General features: G+C 43.8%; 2 protein-coding genes across 2 annotated transcripts in view; both read left to right on the forward strand.

The window, feature by feature from the left end:
- The first annotated feature begins 2,067 nt into the window (after positions 1-2,067).
- Positions 2,068-16,390, forward strand: part of LOC144987340 (tripartite motif-containing protein 16-like) — a 57,968-nt gene continuing 43,645 nt past the window's right edge. The window contains exon 1 of the mRNA XM_078936679.1: positions 2,068-2,087. The gene's annotated coding sequence lies outside the window, so the exon portion shown is untranslated. The remainder of the gene's footprint in view (positions 2,088-16,390) is intronic.
- Positions 12,154-15,146, forward strand: LOC101175622 (tripartite motif-containing protein 16-like). Its single transcript, XM_004085354.5, has one exon. The coding sequence runs from the start codon at positions 12,245-12,247 to the stop codon at positions 13,901-13,903; it is 1,659 nt and encodes a 552-aa protein (XP_004085402.3). The 5' UTR covers positions 12,154-12,244; the 3' UTR covers positions 13,904-15,146.

A 16,390-nucleotide genomic window follows, 5' to 3' on the forward strand; every position in this document is an offset into this window, starting at 1 on the left:
CGTCACCGTCGTCCGTCGTCGTATTGTCTGTTCCACCCCAGTCGTATTTTGTCCGGACAAAATGCATCATATACCTCATATTTGCCTTTGATGTTAATTTCGAATCCTTCTTTGGTCACTCTCCATCTAAAAAAATAATTTGTCGAGGCCGCTGCCCCGTTAGTGTCTTCCAAATTACCTAAACGCGCAAAAATTAGTTCCTAAACTACACTGTTTTTACGCCTTGGGCGTCTCTAGGACAAACAGACGGAACCTTATGCATTTTAAATACATTTCTTCAAACACAACCGATAAACCTAGGATACCTTTTCTGTACTGTTGTTGCACACTAGGTGTCACAAACTAACAGTCAACCATCCCTTTAAAGTTTGGGTCAACTTTTATTTATTTATTTATCTATTTATTTATCTATTTATTTATCTATTTATTTATTTATTTATTTCTTTATTTATTTTCGGGGGAAGCTCTACCGCCCACTCACTCGAGATCTCGTTCAATTTGAGTTATTCAACAATGAGATAACTTAATCAATATGCAGAATTTTGCAGCAGGCTTCTGCTTACCTGTTTTGTATGCGGCCGCGTGAGAAGTCGACCAAGTGGACGGGAGGAAGCGTGCCCAGACTTTACACTGAAAGTCTCAAAAAATACGAAAATACGTCACCGGCTCGATCCATGTACCGTTCCCCGACTTCACGTATCGGGTCACCAAGTTTGTAGGAAAATATCTTTCGCTCTGAGATTTTTCCACGCATGTTCTATTAGTCGGGAGAGATATAAGACCAAGATTCAGCCGGATAAAGTCACAGAAGGTTTATTCCCTAACAAAAGTTCTAAGACAGAATAAAAACAGATCTGGGTCCTCATTTTAGAAGGCCTTCAAAACGCAAGAAGTTACAGGCGTTTTACATGAAAGGCCACAAGAGAGAAGAAGACAATAAAATTATGCTCTGCTCAGACTTTTAAAGACAATTCGGGTTTCCCTCCTCCCGCGGAAAACATGACGTCGAATCTCCGCCCTGGAACACTTGCATTGGCTGATCGATGATCCGTCTCCTCCTTCAGCCAATCGTAGAGGGTCATTCTCCGTGACCAGTTCCTCTCCTCAGGGAATGACTTCAAAGGGACACCTAGTGTTGCAGTAAACTCCGTCCCTTCCTGTCCACAACAAATCAGATTGACAGCAGGAAATCCATGGAGGTTCTGGGTCAAAGTTCAGTCTTTTGTTCTTCTTGAGAACTGGACATCCAGATTGATTCTCACAGCTATAATCTATTCCTCGTGGTTTAGATTAGACATTTCTGCTGACTGCTGTTTGACCAATGCCCCGAGAGGTCAACATCCCCCTCCTCTGTAGGGGAAGGGGTGCAGCTGCAGTCCATAGGTCACATCTCAGGAATGTGAGGTCAGAATGCACACAGTTCTACACACTTAATCTATGAAACTAAAACTTCAAGTAATATAGATAAAACAGAAAACGTAATAAAATAAGACAGAGAAACCCTTCTAAAGTGAGGACCAAAAATATAATTTCCTTCAGTAACCACAGTGATCCATCTGGGTTAGCTCTTTATATTTCTAAGATCTACTTTTTCCTTAAGGCTGAATCCATTGGAAATCTGCAAGAAAAGTTCAGTCTCTGAGTCAGAAATGTATAAATCTATATTACTATAATAGCCTAGTATGCTGTATACAGGTTCAGCAAAATAAAATGTACATTTATGTCGACAGCAAATTATACGTACATCATGAAGCATGTTGATAATAGCCCTGCAGCATCATGCATGTCAACATGTGTATGATTAATGAAGCCCCTGCAGCATTAAAAGAAAAAAATTATAGTACTTACCTGTGAAATGATATACCTTCCTCCTTCATGGACTCAGTTCTCTGATTTTGGCAGTTGAAACCCAAACAATGAACTGGTATTATGCAAAAAATGTGTTCAAATGCATTCACTGGAGCAGTAACTTGACCTCACCAAGATGGCGGTGCTCTCCTCCCATGAGGAACCACGGGATGTCTCCTCTAGTGATATAACTCATTGGCTGGCTCTGTGCGTGCGAGTGTTGGGAATTTTCCGTCTTTGTAAGTTGATTATACATTTTTTATGTTTCTTAGGAAGTTGCTTAGCTGTTTCTTGTGTAGTTTAAAGTGTTTCTCACAAGCTGTGAATTAGCAATTGACCTGTCATACCTTCTTATGGAAAGCTAATGTCTGTGAACACATTTTTTCTGTTTTATTTCAGTTACAAATAATAATATGAGTATTGTTCAAGATGAAGATAAATTAAAGAAGCAACTCAAACCAACTTGGAAGTACTCGTATTTGTTCGCTGGCTGTCTAGCAGCATCAAGTCACATGTTGTGAAGACAGTACAGCGATCATGTGAACACTTGAAGATCAACCCAAGACTTCAAACATAGAAAGGAGCAGAAACCTAATTGGAGACACTCTTTATGGACAAGGATTAAGTGCTAAACTCCAGACTCCAGACGGAAACTGATTTAGCTGTGACACTTCAGGAAGTTGTGAAAATAATAGTTCAGCAGGGGAAGGCCATAGGTTTCACAGTTTTAGGTTCTTTGCTTTTGTGTTCAAGTTGTTTTTTGTTCTGTGGTGTTTTGAGTTTAACTTCCTGTTTTATTTTGCAGGTCTTCCTGTTGTGTACTTTGGTTTTGAGTTTTACTTTGGTCCCCATCTTTCCTGATTGAGTCACCTGTGTCTCGTCTGTCCTGTATGTATTTAAGTCTTGTCATTCCCTTCCTTCTGTGCTGGTCCAAAGGTTTTTATTAAGATGTTTCTGTGTAGCTTGCTGTTTCGAGTGTTTTCTAGTGTTTTGAGTTTTGCCTGCCAGTTGCAGTAGTTTTGTTTTGTAGTTTTGTTTAGTTTTTGAGTATTAAAGCTTCCATTCCCTGCAGCCTCCTGCCTCCTCTCCTCTCTGCGCCTGGGTACTTCCCTTTCCCCTCGTAACAATAGGAGAGTTGACCAACGCTGTACTGTATATGAGCTAACTACCCATAAAGCTCAGTTTAGTGGAGCTCACTTTACCAACAAATCCAAAGTGATCCCCAGATACACCTATCAGCCTATCTACCTAAAGTGTGAAGGAGTAGGACATATGGCTAGACAATGCACTGCATGGAGGAACCAAACCCGGACCAGTGCACCCACTGCTGCGGTACAAGGAAACAAGAACCCCCGGTTAATGGGAGTCAGGCAATGCGAGGCAAACCTGAAGGTTCACCAAAAATCTTAACCCAAGAAAGTTTCTTAGAAAATGTGGTTGGTAGAGATCCAAATAGGTGGCATTCCCCTGAAGGAGGAAGGTGTTGGTACTGACCCAGATAAAATAAATGCTGTTAAGGCCTGGCCAACTCCATCTCCTCTTAGGTTTCTGCAGCTATTACAGGAGGTTTATTGAGGTATTTTCACAGGTTGCAGGATCTCTTAATGACTTTGTAAATGCATGCATCAGACCAAGTAGCCCAGCCAAAGCTGACAGGCCAGTATGTCGTCAGGAGCGGGAGGAGGTAACAACATGGCGGCCTGACGGTCCTAGCTCGTCTCATGTGCTTTGGTAAAAAAGGGTTTGACAGATTTTGGTGCAGTACTGACATAGTCGGCAGCCAAGGCCAATCAGTTGTTCCAGCCTGCTTGGTCATCAGCATGTTCAGAGGCTTTTGAATTACTGAAAGACAGGTTGACCAAAGCACTCTTGCTGGGGTATGCAGATTTTAAACTTCCTTTTGTTCTGGAGACTGACGCTAGCAACCTTGGGTTAGTAGCTATGTCAGGTTAAAGAAGGAAAGAGAAGTGTTATAGCCTATGCGAGTCAAAGACTTAGAGGAGCTGAAAAGAATGACCGGAACTACAGTAGCCTGAAGTTGGAGTTGCTTGCATTAAAATGACGATTTATCGTATTTCGGGCAGATACTCGCTGCAGTGTTTTACAGGTAAATACCTAGGGCAGTTCAGTCAATTAACTCACCTGCTCTGCGTCCTATTTAAGCCCAGGTGCGCAGTTGTTCATTCTTTCTTACCTTCAGCGCTCATTCTTCGCCGGTCTCCGTGCCCACGGGTCTCCTTCTCTTTTGGCGTCTTGCTGTGTTCCCCCCGTTCTTCGGATGGATGATCCCCATTTTTCTGATGTGGGGTTTTCGTTTCACCGCGTCTGCTCTCCTTTTGCGGCGATCGGCGGGCGGCTGACGGCGCACAGCGCGTTCGTCGCGTGCATCTGCAGGGGGTGTGCTTTCCGCGATGTTCGGGATGTCCGTGGCCCGCGATCAGGAGCAGTTCGGGTCTTCTCGTCTGCCGTGGTCAGCCGAATTTCTACGGTGAGCGGCATGCGGTCCTTTTCCCGTGTAGTTTTCTAAGGCTGCGTTTTGCTTCCTGTTTACTTTGGTGACGTCATGCCCCTAAGGACCCTGGGAATTGTAGTTTTGTCTCCGGGTCCTTCATGATGCACTTCTGATTCCGTTTCTGCTGCGTAGTTCTGCGTCGTCCGGTTGTTTTTTCATGGGTTGTGGGGTCCTTTCTGTGGTTGTGAAGGCTGGCGGTCCTCGTTTGGACAGGTTTCTCATGCTGGCTGAATTTATTGTGGCTTTTAGCATTTGTTTTCTGTTGCTGTTTTGTTCTTTGGGAGCTGAGTGTGAATCTTTACTATCTTTAATTTGATGCTGGCTTTATTATTATGGTTGTTTTTCTGTTTATTTTCCTCGTTGTCGTAACTGCTGGTTAGTCAGAATGTGAATTAGTCTCTGTTGGACCCGTCTGTGCTCTGTGGACATTTTCCCTATGATTGGTCTCTCTTATGCAGCGTCTATGGCTCATTTTATTCACTCAGCGATCGTCGTTCGTTGCCCCCGCACGTTCTTCATCTGGTTCTGCTCCGCCTGTTTTTTCCCCGCTCTGTGTACCCCAGTGGGTCCTGCCCTGGCTTCAGGGACTTGCGTCAGTGATATAAGGCTGAGGATGACTGTTATCGCTGATGGTCTCACTGTTCTGCCTCTATGCCTCTCAGTGGCGTCTCTTAGCATTCAGTTGGCGCTCGAAGTGTTTGTCGGTTTACCTTTCAGCTGTCGTGGCAGTCCTCATAATATCTACCTTATTATCAGAAGCCCTGTACTGGATATTTGTAGGCGATGGGTGCCCTTCATTTTGCGAGTTATTGATGATTTCTTGGTGGCCAACTTTCCTCTGTATCCCTGGTCTTTTGAATCTCTGTGGAAAAAACTTTATTTTTCGAATCTAGGTTTCCACGTTGTCTATAATGTTTGGTCCTCCACCCGTCCAGATTTATTTTTCTTCTATGGATCTGGATGGTTTATTGGTGCTTGTCTCTCCCCATTATGTCATCTCTAGCTTTTGTGCAGCATGTCATTTATTCAATTTTTGGTTGAATATGATTTGTCAATGATTGGGCCACCTGACATTTGCTGTGGCTTTGGTCCTATGGTCATCCGTTCATCTTGTGTTCTGGGTAGTTCGATCCTGGGCCCCGTGTTCCTGTTCTGGATTTTCATGTTTTGCGTTTGATCTTTCCCTCTCTATGCTTGGAGTGGTTTGTGATGACTGTCGTGTCTTCAGGCTCCCTCCACTTGTTCTTCTGTGTCTGCGCCTTCTGGTTTGGGGGAAAAGGATTTAAGAAGAGTGGTTTGTGTTTGTCCAGCCGCCAGAATCCACAGCTCTGATGGTTTTTAAGGGGTCGTCCGGTTATTTCATCCTTGGAGATTATATCAAGGCTGTTTCAATAGTGAATGATAGTATTGTGTCATCGGTTGACTTGGTTAATGTTTAAATAACACCTTGAGCAATTTCTACCCTGACCGTAGGAAATATATCACTTGCGCTCTCTAGCTTAGTTCAAGAGTTAAATCTTGTGTCCACAAGTCAGTCTTCTATCTGCCTTGTTTAAGCAGATGACACCCTGCTAGATGCATTCCCATTTAGAGGCTTGTTATACTCTGCCTCTAAATGCTTAAGGTTCAGTCTAGGAAAAAATACTATCAAAACTTATGATCCCTCATGGCTCTCATGTTCTCTTTTGCAGTATCCAGACGCCTTTGGCTAATTAAAATTTCAGTAGTCTGTACTTTGTTGTCCACCAATTTGAGAACCACTAATATCAAATCCAGCCGAGCTGTAATCCTTTGCTACGTGGGATGTTGACCTTCCTCATCTACAAATCTCATTGGCTACTCTTCCCATCACCTACTCCTCGATGGCCTCCTGAAGGTGCGTCCCTCTGAAACTATCAAAGGTTACGTTTCTTATCATTGGAGTATATGAAAAAAAAAAAAAAATTGGTGTTAAGATTTCGTGCAGGTTATATATTTCACTGTTGGAATTTGTCATTATGGTGGTTTCTAGGGTGCGATAAATCCACAATGGGTCTTTACCTTAACTCTCTACTAAATTTCACTTTCTCAGATTTGTTCTTTAAAAGCACTGTTATTTCATTTATCTCAATCATTTTGAAACTGATCAGTTTCTGGGTTATTTGTATATTCTTGTCAAGACTAATACTGCTTTGTTTTTATCTATGCATCGCATCCTGAGCCTGCAAACCCCTACGCCCCAATCAGCTTCTCCGTTTCCAGGAAATGTCACCCATGCATTCCTTGATCTGGTGCTGCAACGACGACTGCTCGAAGTACCTATTGCGGCACTGAAAGTGACGGGGCGGTGGACCTCCTCTGCATTCCAATGACATTTCTGACTGAATTAATCAATGTCAACAGCAGAATGATTGTAAATTCTTCGATAATAGATGTTAAAAGAAAATTATAGCCAGGTGGAAACCTCAAAATTTAGGTTGTTCTAAGTTGTATCATAGTATGCGTGGAGCTCGAATTTGGTTCTTAAGCTCATTTGTTTGTAGTATGCCAATGAAGCATAGTAATTATGGGCGTTGAACTTGTTCTTAATATTTGGATGGAACCTCAATTAAATGATGTTCCTTGAGCGCTTATAATTGGTATGCCAAATGAAGAAAATTATGGCTATTAAGCTCGTTCGTTGTACTGTCGTTGGGAGCTTCGAAATAATGGATGTTAAGCTTGTGTGTATATATAGTTGCCAAAATGGAAGAAGTTTATGGCCATCAAGCTTGTTCTTAGTTTTATAAAAGTTTGAATAATGGCTGTTAAGCATGTCATACGCCATCGGAAGCTTTGGATTGGATGTTAAGTTAGTGTATCATACGGGTTGTTTGGCGGTTTAAATTATAGTTCCGCACAGCGTTTTGTGGAAGTGAGCTTACGTTCTAATCAGGTATGAGTAATTTTATGTTGGCTCCCCTTTTATTTCTTTCCCTCTCTCTTTCAGATAGTATGTTCCTCTAGTGGTTTCCATGAACGGGAGCGACCCTACGGTCAATGGTGCCGGGTCACACATAGCAGATCCACTAGATAGCATGTTCCCTTCGTGGCGCTGTACTCGAACGGGGGCGGCCCAACGGTCAATGGTGCCGGGTCACACATAGCAAATCCACTAGATAGCATGTTCCCTTCGTGGCGCTGTACTCGAACGGGGGCAGCCCAACGGTCAATGTTGCCGGGTCACACATAGCAGATCCACTAATTAGCATGTTCCCTTCATGGCGCTGTACTCGAACGGGGGCGGCCCAACGGTCAATGGTGCCGGGTCACACATAGCAGATCCACTAGATAGCATGTTCCCTTCGTGGTGCTGTACTCGAACGGGGGCGGCCCAACGGTCAAAGGTGCTGGGTCACACATAGCAGTCATACTGGGAAATGAAATGAAAATGGAATGCTGCCGAAAACACACCCCATTTTATTACACACTGATTATACATTCACATTTTTCTTCTTCTGGATGATTTTAGTGTTGGGGGTTTTGTTACCCGAAAGTTTTATGGAAATTTCTCATGGAATTGAACGGAGCCTTATGCCAAACGAAAAGATGTGAATGCCAACTTAAAGCATGTGGAAAATTAAGTATGTCAAATAGATATTTCTTACTGCAAGTGTTGTCTGACTGAAATGACGATTTATCGTATTTCGGGCAGATACTCGATGCACTGTTTTACAGGTAAATACCTAGGGCGGTTCAGTCAATTAACTCACCTGCTCAGCGTCCTATTTAAGCCCAGGTGTGCAGTTGTTCATTCTTTCTTACCTTCAGCGCTCATTCTTTGCCCCACCCTCCTCCCCGGCTTCCACCTGTGGGCTCCGTAAAGGGGGGTTTTGTTACCCGAAAGTTTTATGGAAATTTCTCATGGAATTGAACGGAGCCTTATGCCAAACGAAAAGATGTGAATGCCAACTTAAAGAATGTGGAAAATTAAGTATGTCAAATAAATATTTCTTACTGCAAGAGTTGTCTGACTGAAATGGGCAGTAACGGAAAATTTCAGGAGTTATCTGCTTGAGTCTAAGTTTACAATTCTGACTGACAACAACCGGCTATGCCATCTGTCCACTTCAAAGTTGGGGGCTACTCAGCAGCGCTGGATTGCTCAATTAGCTGTGTTTGAATTTGAGGTTAAGTACAGGCCAGGTCGTTGCAACTCAGCAGCCGATGCCCTCTCCAGAAGGCCTGGGTTAACTGAGTCAGATGCCAATGATGAGGACTGACTTTGATGGTTCTATCACCATCTGCAACAGTCTTAAAACATTTACCGTTATAGGCTCAGAGATGCAAGGCAAGAGTCCTATCAGGTGAGACAGTTGAATGTTGCAGACCCTGATCAGGAGGACAGTGCTACATTACTCATCAACACCCCGCACTCCCAAGTTACACAAAAATGGAACTCCAAACGTTCCAGTCATCTGACCCCACACTCAAAGTTTTAAAACAGTTCTGGGACAGAAAATAAAAACCTTCGTTTAAATAGAGACAAGCCCTGTGTACACCGGTATGGTCACTGTTGAAACAATGGTCCAGGCTGGTAGAGAAAGATGGACTCCTCTTTTTTGAAGTTAAAGATGTGAACCTTGGCACCTGTCATCAGTTGTTGCTACCTGCTTGTCTCAAAGAGAAGGTCCTAACCAGCATGCACAATCAGATGAGCCACCAAGGCATAGAGCTGACACTTGGACTCTTTAATCAACAATGTTTTTGGGGAGGTATGCATGAAGATGTTGAGCAATGGGTTAAAAATAGCCAAAGATGCATACTAAATAAACTGCAGCAACCTAAGGATCCTGCAGCTCAAGTCCCATTTCTAGCCACCTGTCCTCTTGAAGTGGTAGCTGTAGACTATACAACTCTTGAACGTGGAAATGATGGCCGTGATAAATGTCCTGGTGATTACAGATGTTTTCACTAAGTTCAGTCAAGCATTCCCCACACGAAATCAGAAGGCTGACACAACAGCTAAAGTTATACTTAAAGAGTGGTTCATGAAGTATAGAGTGCCAGAGTGCTTTCACTCAGATCAAGGGAGAACTTTGGAAAGTGCAGTGATTGCAGAACTCTGCCGGTTATACCGGGTGAAGAAGACCCACACCACACCCCATCACCCACAAGGAAACCCCCAGTGTGAGAGGTTTAACCGGACCTTGCATGACCTCTTGAGAACACTTTCCCCTGAGAAAAAAATACTGCTGGCTTAAACACTTAGCAGAACTTGTTTATGATTACAATGCCACCCCTCACTCGTCAACTGATCGAGGGGCTGCACGGTGGCGCAGTGGTTAGCGCTCTTGCCTCACAGCAAGAAGGCCCCCGGTTCAAGTCCCGGCTGGGGGACATGAAAAACACAATATCAATGGGGGACCTTTCTGTGTGGAGTTTGCATGTTCTCCCCGGTGCATGCGTGGGTTTTCTCCGGGATCTCCGGCTTCCTCCCACCGTCCAAAAACATGCTTCATAGGTTGATTGGCAACTCTAAATTGACCATAGGTATGGATGTGTGATTGTGAATATTCTACCCTGCAACAGACTGGCGACCAGTCCAGGGCATCCCTTGCCTGCGCCCAAGTGGCCGGGATAGGCTCCGGCAACCCCGTGAACCCGAAAGGGAATAAACGGTAAAGAAGATGAATGAAAAATAGCAAAAGACTAAGAAGATTAATAGATAAAAAGATTCATAATTTAAAAACAGTGGGTATGCAAAATGAAATAAAAATAAACAAAAACAAGAATTATAAAAAATCGCTTCTAAGATGCACTGCCAAAGAGTTGTATTGCCTGATGGCACGAGGAACAAAAGATTTCTTCAGTATTTCTGTGGAGCAGCGCTGGGACAGCAGTCTGTTGCTGAATGTACTCCTCCTGTTGGTGAAGGCCTCATGCAGGGGATGTGAGATATTCCTCATGATGGGCCTGAACCTGGTCAGAGTTTTCTGTTCTGCCACCTCCTCCACCAGATCCAGCTTAAGTCTCTTGATGATTCTGTTGAGCCTGCAGATGTTCTTCTTGCTGGTATTACACCAGCACACAGCAGCATAGAGGAGAGCACTTTCCACCACTGACTGATAAAACATGTGGAGCAGTATAGTGCAGATGTTAAAAGAGCGCAGCCTCCGGAGAAAGTACACCCTGGATTGGGTCTTCTTGTAAAGCTGGTCCGTGTTGGTAGTCCAGTCCAGCTTGTGGTCCAACAGAACCCCCAGGTATTTGTAAGTCTGTACCATCTCCACACTTTCTTCTTCTATGTGCACGGGCTGAGGTGTTCGGGCTTTCCTTCTGAAATCCAGAACCATCTCCTTGGTCTTCTGGATGTTCAGCTGCAGCTGATTCTCCCCGCACCAGGCCACAAAGTCCTCCACCAGCCGCCTGTATTCCCTCTCCTCTTAGATCCATAGATCCAATCTACGCCTCTGTGTTGTGCCTGTATCACCCCCAAGACAGTGCTGCGAGACAGCTCCCCTCCTCCATGAACCTGAAGCCGAGTCAGACTCTTAGGGCGGACCCAGTGAGTTAGAACCTGAGTTCTTGTTGATTGAACAGACCCATAAACCTATCGGTTCGAGGTTAGAAGACTTGGCCAGTCATTTAGAGAGCAACTACAGTAGTGAGGCTGAAAGTGAATCACTTCCTGATCTGGAAGGTGACAGGCCCATTGAAAAATCCTCTCCTGACTCGTAACCAGTGGGGACAAGGCAGAGTTCAACTGATGAACTCCAGACAGGGCCAGTACCAGCGCCGCGGCAGGGGGTAGAGCAGCGAGATGGAGACAAGCCCAAGCCATCCCCGCATAAAAGTGTCCGAACGACTGCCGCTAAAAGTAGAAACCCATTTAGGTTATCTATGACCGCATGTAAAAATGCTGTTTTACTTCCGTCTGATGAGCAGTCCCAGGTGTTAGCTGGAATGGTCCATTACACGTCAACTGATAACCAGGTCAAGTGAGTTACACTAATTTAAAATGGTTGATGCTGGGAAGGACCACTAAGTAGCACTGCTGTTTTTTTTAAGCTTTGTCAGGAAGTTTTTTTCCAGTGACTCAAAAATGGATTGTGGGCCTTTGTGGAGGTTATAGTTCTTAAAAATCTTACAAAACCAGAATAACGTGATCTGCAAATAGAGCGGAAGGCGTGTTCCTTCTAAAACTGGAATCACCACCAACCTTTTGGTCACCTGAAGCAGAGCCAGTGAGCACGTTCAGACTGAAAGAAAGCAGGATTCTCCAGCAGAGACAGCAAAAGTCAGACCTGCACAGCAGCAACAGTCTGAACAGAAGAAACTCTGAGAATTGATTTTAGTTCCTAGATTATTCACAGGATGTGGACAGAAATGTTTGACAATTTGATTATGGTTCTGTAAAAAAACATTAGAAATTGTTAGTAGAATGACTGTTCTTTTTTTAAATGGAACTGATCAAACAGTTTAACCTTCTGTTTGATTTCTGTTCTTTTTGAAACTTAAAGCTTTTGCTTTAATTTTCATTTTAGTTTGTGATATAAATTCCTTTTCTTATCTCGAAAAACTGTTGCATCATGGTCCTTCAATGCATCTGTTATGTTTAATGGATGAAATAAATGTAGAAATCTGAACCACCTGCTGATGATGACACATTTCTCTGATGAGACACAGAGCATTTGACAAATATGGTTCTTTGGTTTATAGATCATGATCTAATAGCCTTCTTCTCTAAAGTTCTCCTCTTTCTCATCTGCAGCTCCTCCTCTGTCATGATGGGCGTCACCAACAGGAAGAGAAGAAAGAAGCTGATTGGCTGAACTCACAGTGAAACCATCTGGTTGAAGGATCAGAGTCAAACCGGTTTCTGAGGAAGTGAAACTCTCACAGTCTGTGTGTCTGAGAGGAGAAATGGCGCAGAAAGGAGTGGATCTGGATGAAGAAAGCTTCAGCTGTTCCATCTGTCTGGATCTGCTGAAGGATCCGGTGACTATTCCCTGTGGACACAGCTACTGCATGAAGTGTCTTCAAGGATTGTGGGATGCAGAGGAGAAAGTCCACAGCTGTCCTCAGTGCAGGAAGACCTTCACACCGAGGCCTGTTCTGGGGAAAAATGTCATGTTAGCAGCTTTAGTGGAGCAGCTGAAGAAGACCGGACTCCAAGCTGCTCCTGCTGGTCTCTGCTATGCTGGACCTGAAGATGTGGTCTGTGACGTCTGCACTGGAAGAAAACTGAAAGCCATCAAGTCCTGCTTGAGCTGTCTGGCCTCTTACTGTGAGAAACACCTTCAGCCTCATTTGAAAGCAGCTGCATTGAAGAAACACAAGCTGGTGGAACCCTCCAAGAACCTGCAGGAGAACATCTGCTCCCGTCATGATGAGGTGATGAAGATGTTCTGTCGCACTGATCAGAAGAGCATCTGTTATCTCTGCTCTGTGGATGAACATAGAGGCCACGACACAGTCTCAGCTGCAGCAGAAAGGACTGAGAAGCAGAGAGAGCTGGAGGAGAGTCAGCAACAAATCCAGCAGAGAATCCAGGACAGAGAGAAAGAGGTGAAGCTGCTTCAACAGGAGGTGGAGGCCATCAATCACTCTGCTGATCAAAGCGTGGAGGACAGTGAGAAGATCTTCACTGAGATGATCCGTCTCCTCCAGAAAAGAAGCCGTGATGTGGAGCAGCAGATCAGATCCCAGCAGCAAACTGAAGTGAGGCGAGTCAAAGGTCTTCAGGAGGAGCTGGAGCAGGACATGGCTGAGCTGAAGAGGAGAGACGCTGAGCTGAAGCAGCTCTGCCTCACAGAGGATCACAGCCACTTTCTGCTCAACTACCCCTCACTGCCACCACTCAGTGAGTCCACCCCCTCAGCCAGCATCCATGTCCGTCCTCTGACATACTTTGAGGATGTGACAGCAGCTGTGTCAGAGCTCAGAGACAAACTGCAGGACATTCTGAGAGAGGAATGGACAAACATCTCACTGACAGTCTCTCATCTGGACGTTTTACTGTCAGAACCAGAACCAAAGAGCAGAGCTGAATTCCTCAGATATTCATGTCAAATCACACTGGATCCAAACACAGCACACAGATGTCTGTTACTGTCAAAGGAGAACAGAAAGGTGAAATTGATGAAGAAACCTCAGTCTTATTCTGATCATCCAGATAGATTTACTTATGGTTTTCAGGTTCTGAGTAGAGAGAGTCTGACTGGACGTTGTTACTGGGAGGTGGAGAGGAGAGGATACTGTGTTTGTGTAGCAGTCACATACAAGAACATCAGCAGATCTGGATATGAAAGTGGATTTGGTTTAAATGATACATCTTGGTTATTATATTGTCATCCAAACAGGTTCTCATTTTACCACAACAGCATAAAAACCTCCATCTCAGCTCCTGTTTCCTCCAGAGTAGGAGTGTACCTGGATCACAGAGCAGGTGTTCTGTCCTTCTACAGCGTCTCTGAAAGCAGGACTCTCCTCCACAGAGTCCAGACCACTTTCACTCAGCCGCTCCATGCTGGACTGTGGTTGGGTTATGGAGACACAGCAGAGTTGTGTAAAGTGAAATAGTTCCTGAAAGAAGTGAAATGTTTGTTTTCAGTGATTTCTCTGCTTTGGATCATTTAGAACTAAACGTTTAAACTGTTCAGATTCTGTGGAGAAATGTTTGTAGTCAGAAATAGAGAGAAATGAAAATCTCTAGAATGTGGATTGGAGACATTTTTGAACATGAATGTCAAACTTTTGGGAGTCAAATCTGTTTTCTTTTGGTTTCTTGGAATTCAAATTTCACACACATGTTTTTGTGTTGTTGTCATGGGAACTGAAAGAAGCTGCAACACAAATGGAATCAGTGAGGTCACAATCCCAGACTTTCTCTGGTTTGTTCTCCACAGAAACGACAAGAGAAGAAGCTGAAGGAGAAGATTGTGTTTGTGGAAAGAAGAACATTTACAACTTTGTTTTCTTTCTGCTTCATTTGACAACTTTGGATTGAGGATTTGTGTTTTCATGTCTCTGTTCTTCAGAGACATGAAAGTTATAGGATCAGCACAAAGCAGATTTAGAATCACTTTATGACAAATAGAATTCAGTTGCATGTTCTCCCCGTGCATGCGTGGGTTCTCCCTGGGATCTCCGGCTTCTTCCCACCGTCCAAAAACATGCTTCATAGGTTGATTGGCAACTCTAAATTTACCATAGGTATGGATGTGTGATTGTGGACATTCTACCCTGCAACAGACTGGTGACCAGTCCAGGGCATCCCTTGCCTTCGCCCAAGTGGCCGGGATAGGCTCCGGCAACCCCGTGAACCCGAAAGGGAATAAACGGTAAAGAAGATGAATGAATGAATGAATTCAGTTGAAATGTTCGTCAAACACCATCGTCCAATCAGTGATGTCCAACAGTTCCTATCGTTTCTAGTTTCTTCTTTTTTTTTAACATTTCCTTTAGATTTCTGGAAATGACTTTTATTTCCTAAAATGTTTAATTTTTATTTTGTTTAATTTTTTAGGAATTGTGTTTTGGTTTCTGGATTTTTGTTCTAATTTTTGTTCTTATTTTTTTAAAATGTTGTGATCTTTAAAGTCCAACTCCAATCATCTTCTGATCTACTTCAGTACAGTTTAGATCCTGATTCCAGCTCAGACGAGGAAAACAAAGACGTTCATGGATCTATTTGTCTGTAAGTGGATGCATCAGAATGGAGCAGAGCAGGAAGCTAGTATGTTGTTGTATGATGTATGTTGTAGTTTCTGTCACAACTACAAGTTTTTTCAAACTGTATGTTTGTGCAGCTCCATATTCACAACGATTTGATTAAAGACATGCCTTGAAATGCGTTTTTAATCTTAATTTTCTTTACTTATTCTTTAAATATTTTTACTGGGATTTTAAGATATTGCTTGGTAATATTTAGACCTAAACAAATGTTCAAAAAACTTGATCAGTAGATGTAGACCAGGTGTGTCCAAACTCGGCCCGTGTGCAAACTGCGGCCCGCGGGTCTGTTTTTATTGGCCCGCAGCAAATTTTGAAAATATAATTGAATATGGCCCGCACATGGCGCTTGAGCTTAACTCTGTTGCATTTCTCAGTTTTAACACTAGATGGAGTCGGTCACAGAAAGGTGTGTTGCGGAGTGTGCGTGTGCTGAGCGGGGCGCGTGCCACGAGAGAGAGGGGGAGGAGCGCGTGCAGGCGGAGATGGGTATGTGAGCATGGAGCGGAGGTGTGGGGGGTCCATATATTGTGTGTTCGGAGGACGGAGCATTTTAATAAATAGAAGGTGTTCCCCTCAGAATAACTATTTGGAGTCGTTCTTAATACTCTCTTAATCGCCTTCGGCCCTGGAGGAAATCTCCCCATCGCTTCTGTCCACGGTCGGAAAGAGAGAAAAGCAAAGAGAAGTCCCGCGCAGGAAAGGTTCAACAGGTGCTTCTCCTTTAAACAAAATTAAGCAAAGAAGAATATTTACCACGAGTCACCAGAAATGGCAGCACCAAAGAAACGCAAGATATCAAGTTGAGTGTAGAAGATTTCAAACTTGGTGGGAAAATTAATATTTCTTTAAGGAAATCAACGGAAAGTGTGTCTGTTTGATTTGCACTGAAGATGTTGCTGTGATGAAAGAGTATAATGTCCGTGGACACTATGAGACCAAGCATCAGAGCAGCTACGCTTCGTATACAGGTGCCGAACGAGCACAGAAATTCAAGCACATGCCAGCTAGCCTGCGAGCTCAACAACAGTTTTTTTCCCCATCACGGTGAGTCAACACACGCCGTCCATCCAGGCCTGCTTCACTATATTCCTTGTGTAATTAGCAGCGTTACACAAGGGGTTGCTGCCTGCCTGTCTCTCCTAATAATGGCCATCACGTCTCCCCACAGGCTTCATAAGAGCAACAGTCTTAGGAAGTAAAGGAAGCTCCTATGAGCCATCTCCGTCTGACACCTACAAGGATGCTGTTTGCAAGGCCATGTTTCATGCTTCACAGAGATAGAGTGAACCTAAAAGGTGAAGAAAATGCATTCTGAACTGTGAAAAAATATTC

Source organism: Oryzias latipes, chromosome 18 (assembly GCF_053564925.1).
Source record: "Oryzias latipes strain Hd-rR chromosome 18, Olatipes_Hd-rR_3.1".
Classification (NCBI taxonomy): Eukaryota; Metazoa; Chordata; class Actinopteri; order Beloniformes; family Adrianichthyidae; genus Oryzias; species Oryzias latipes.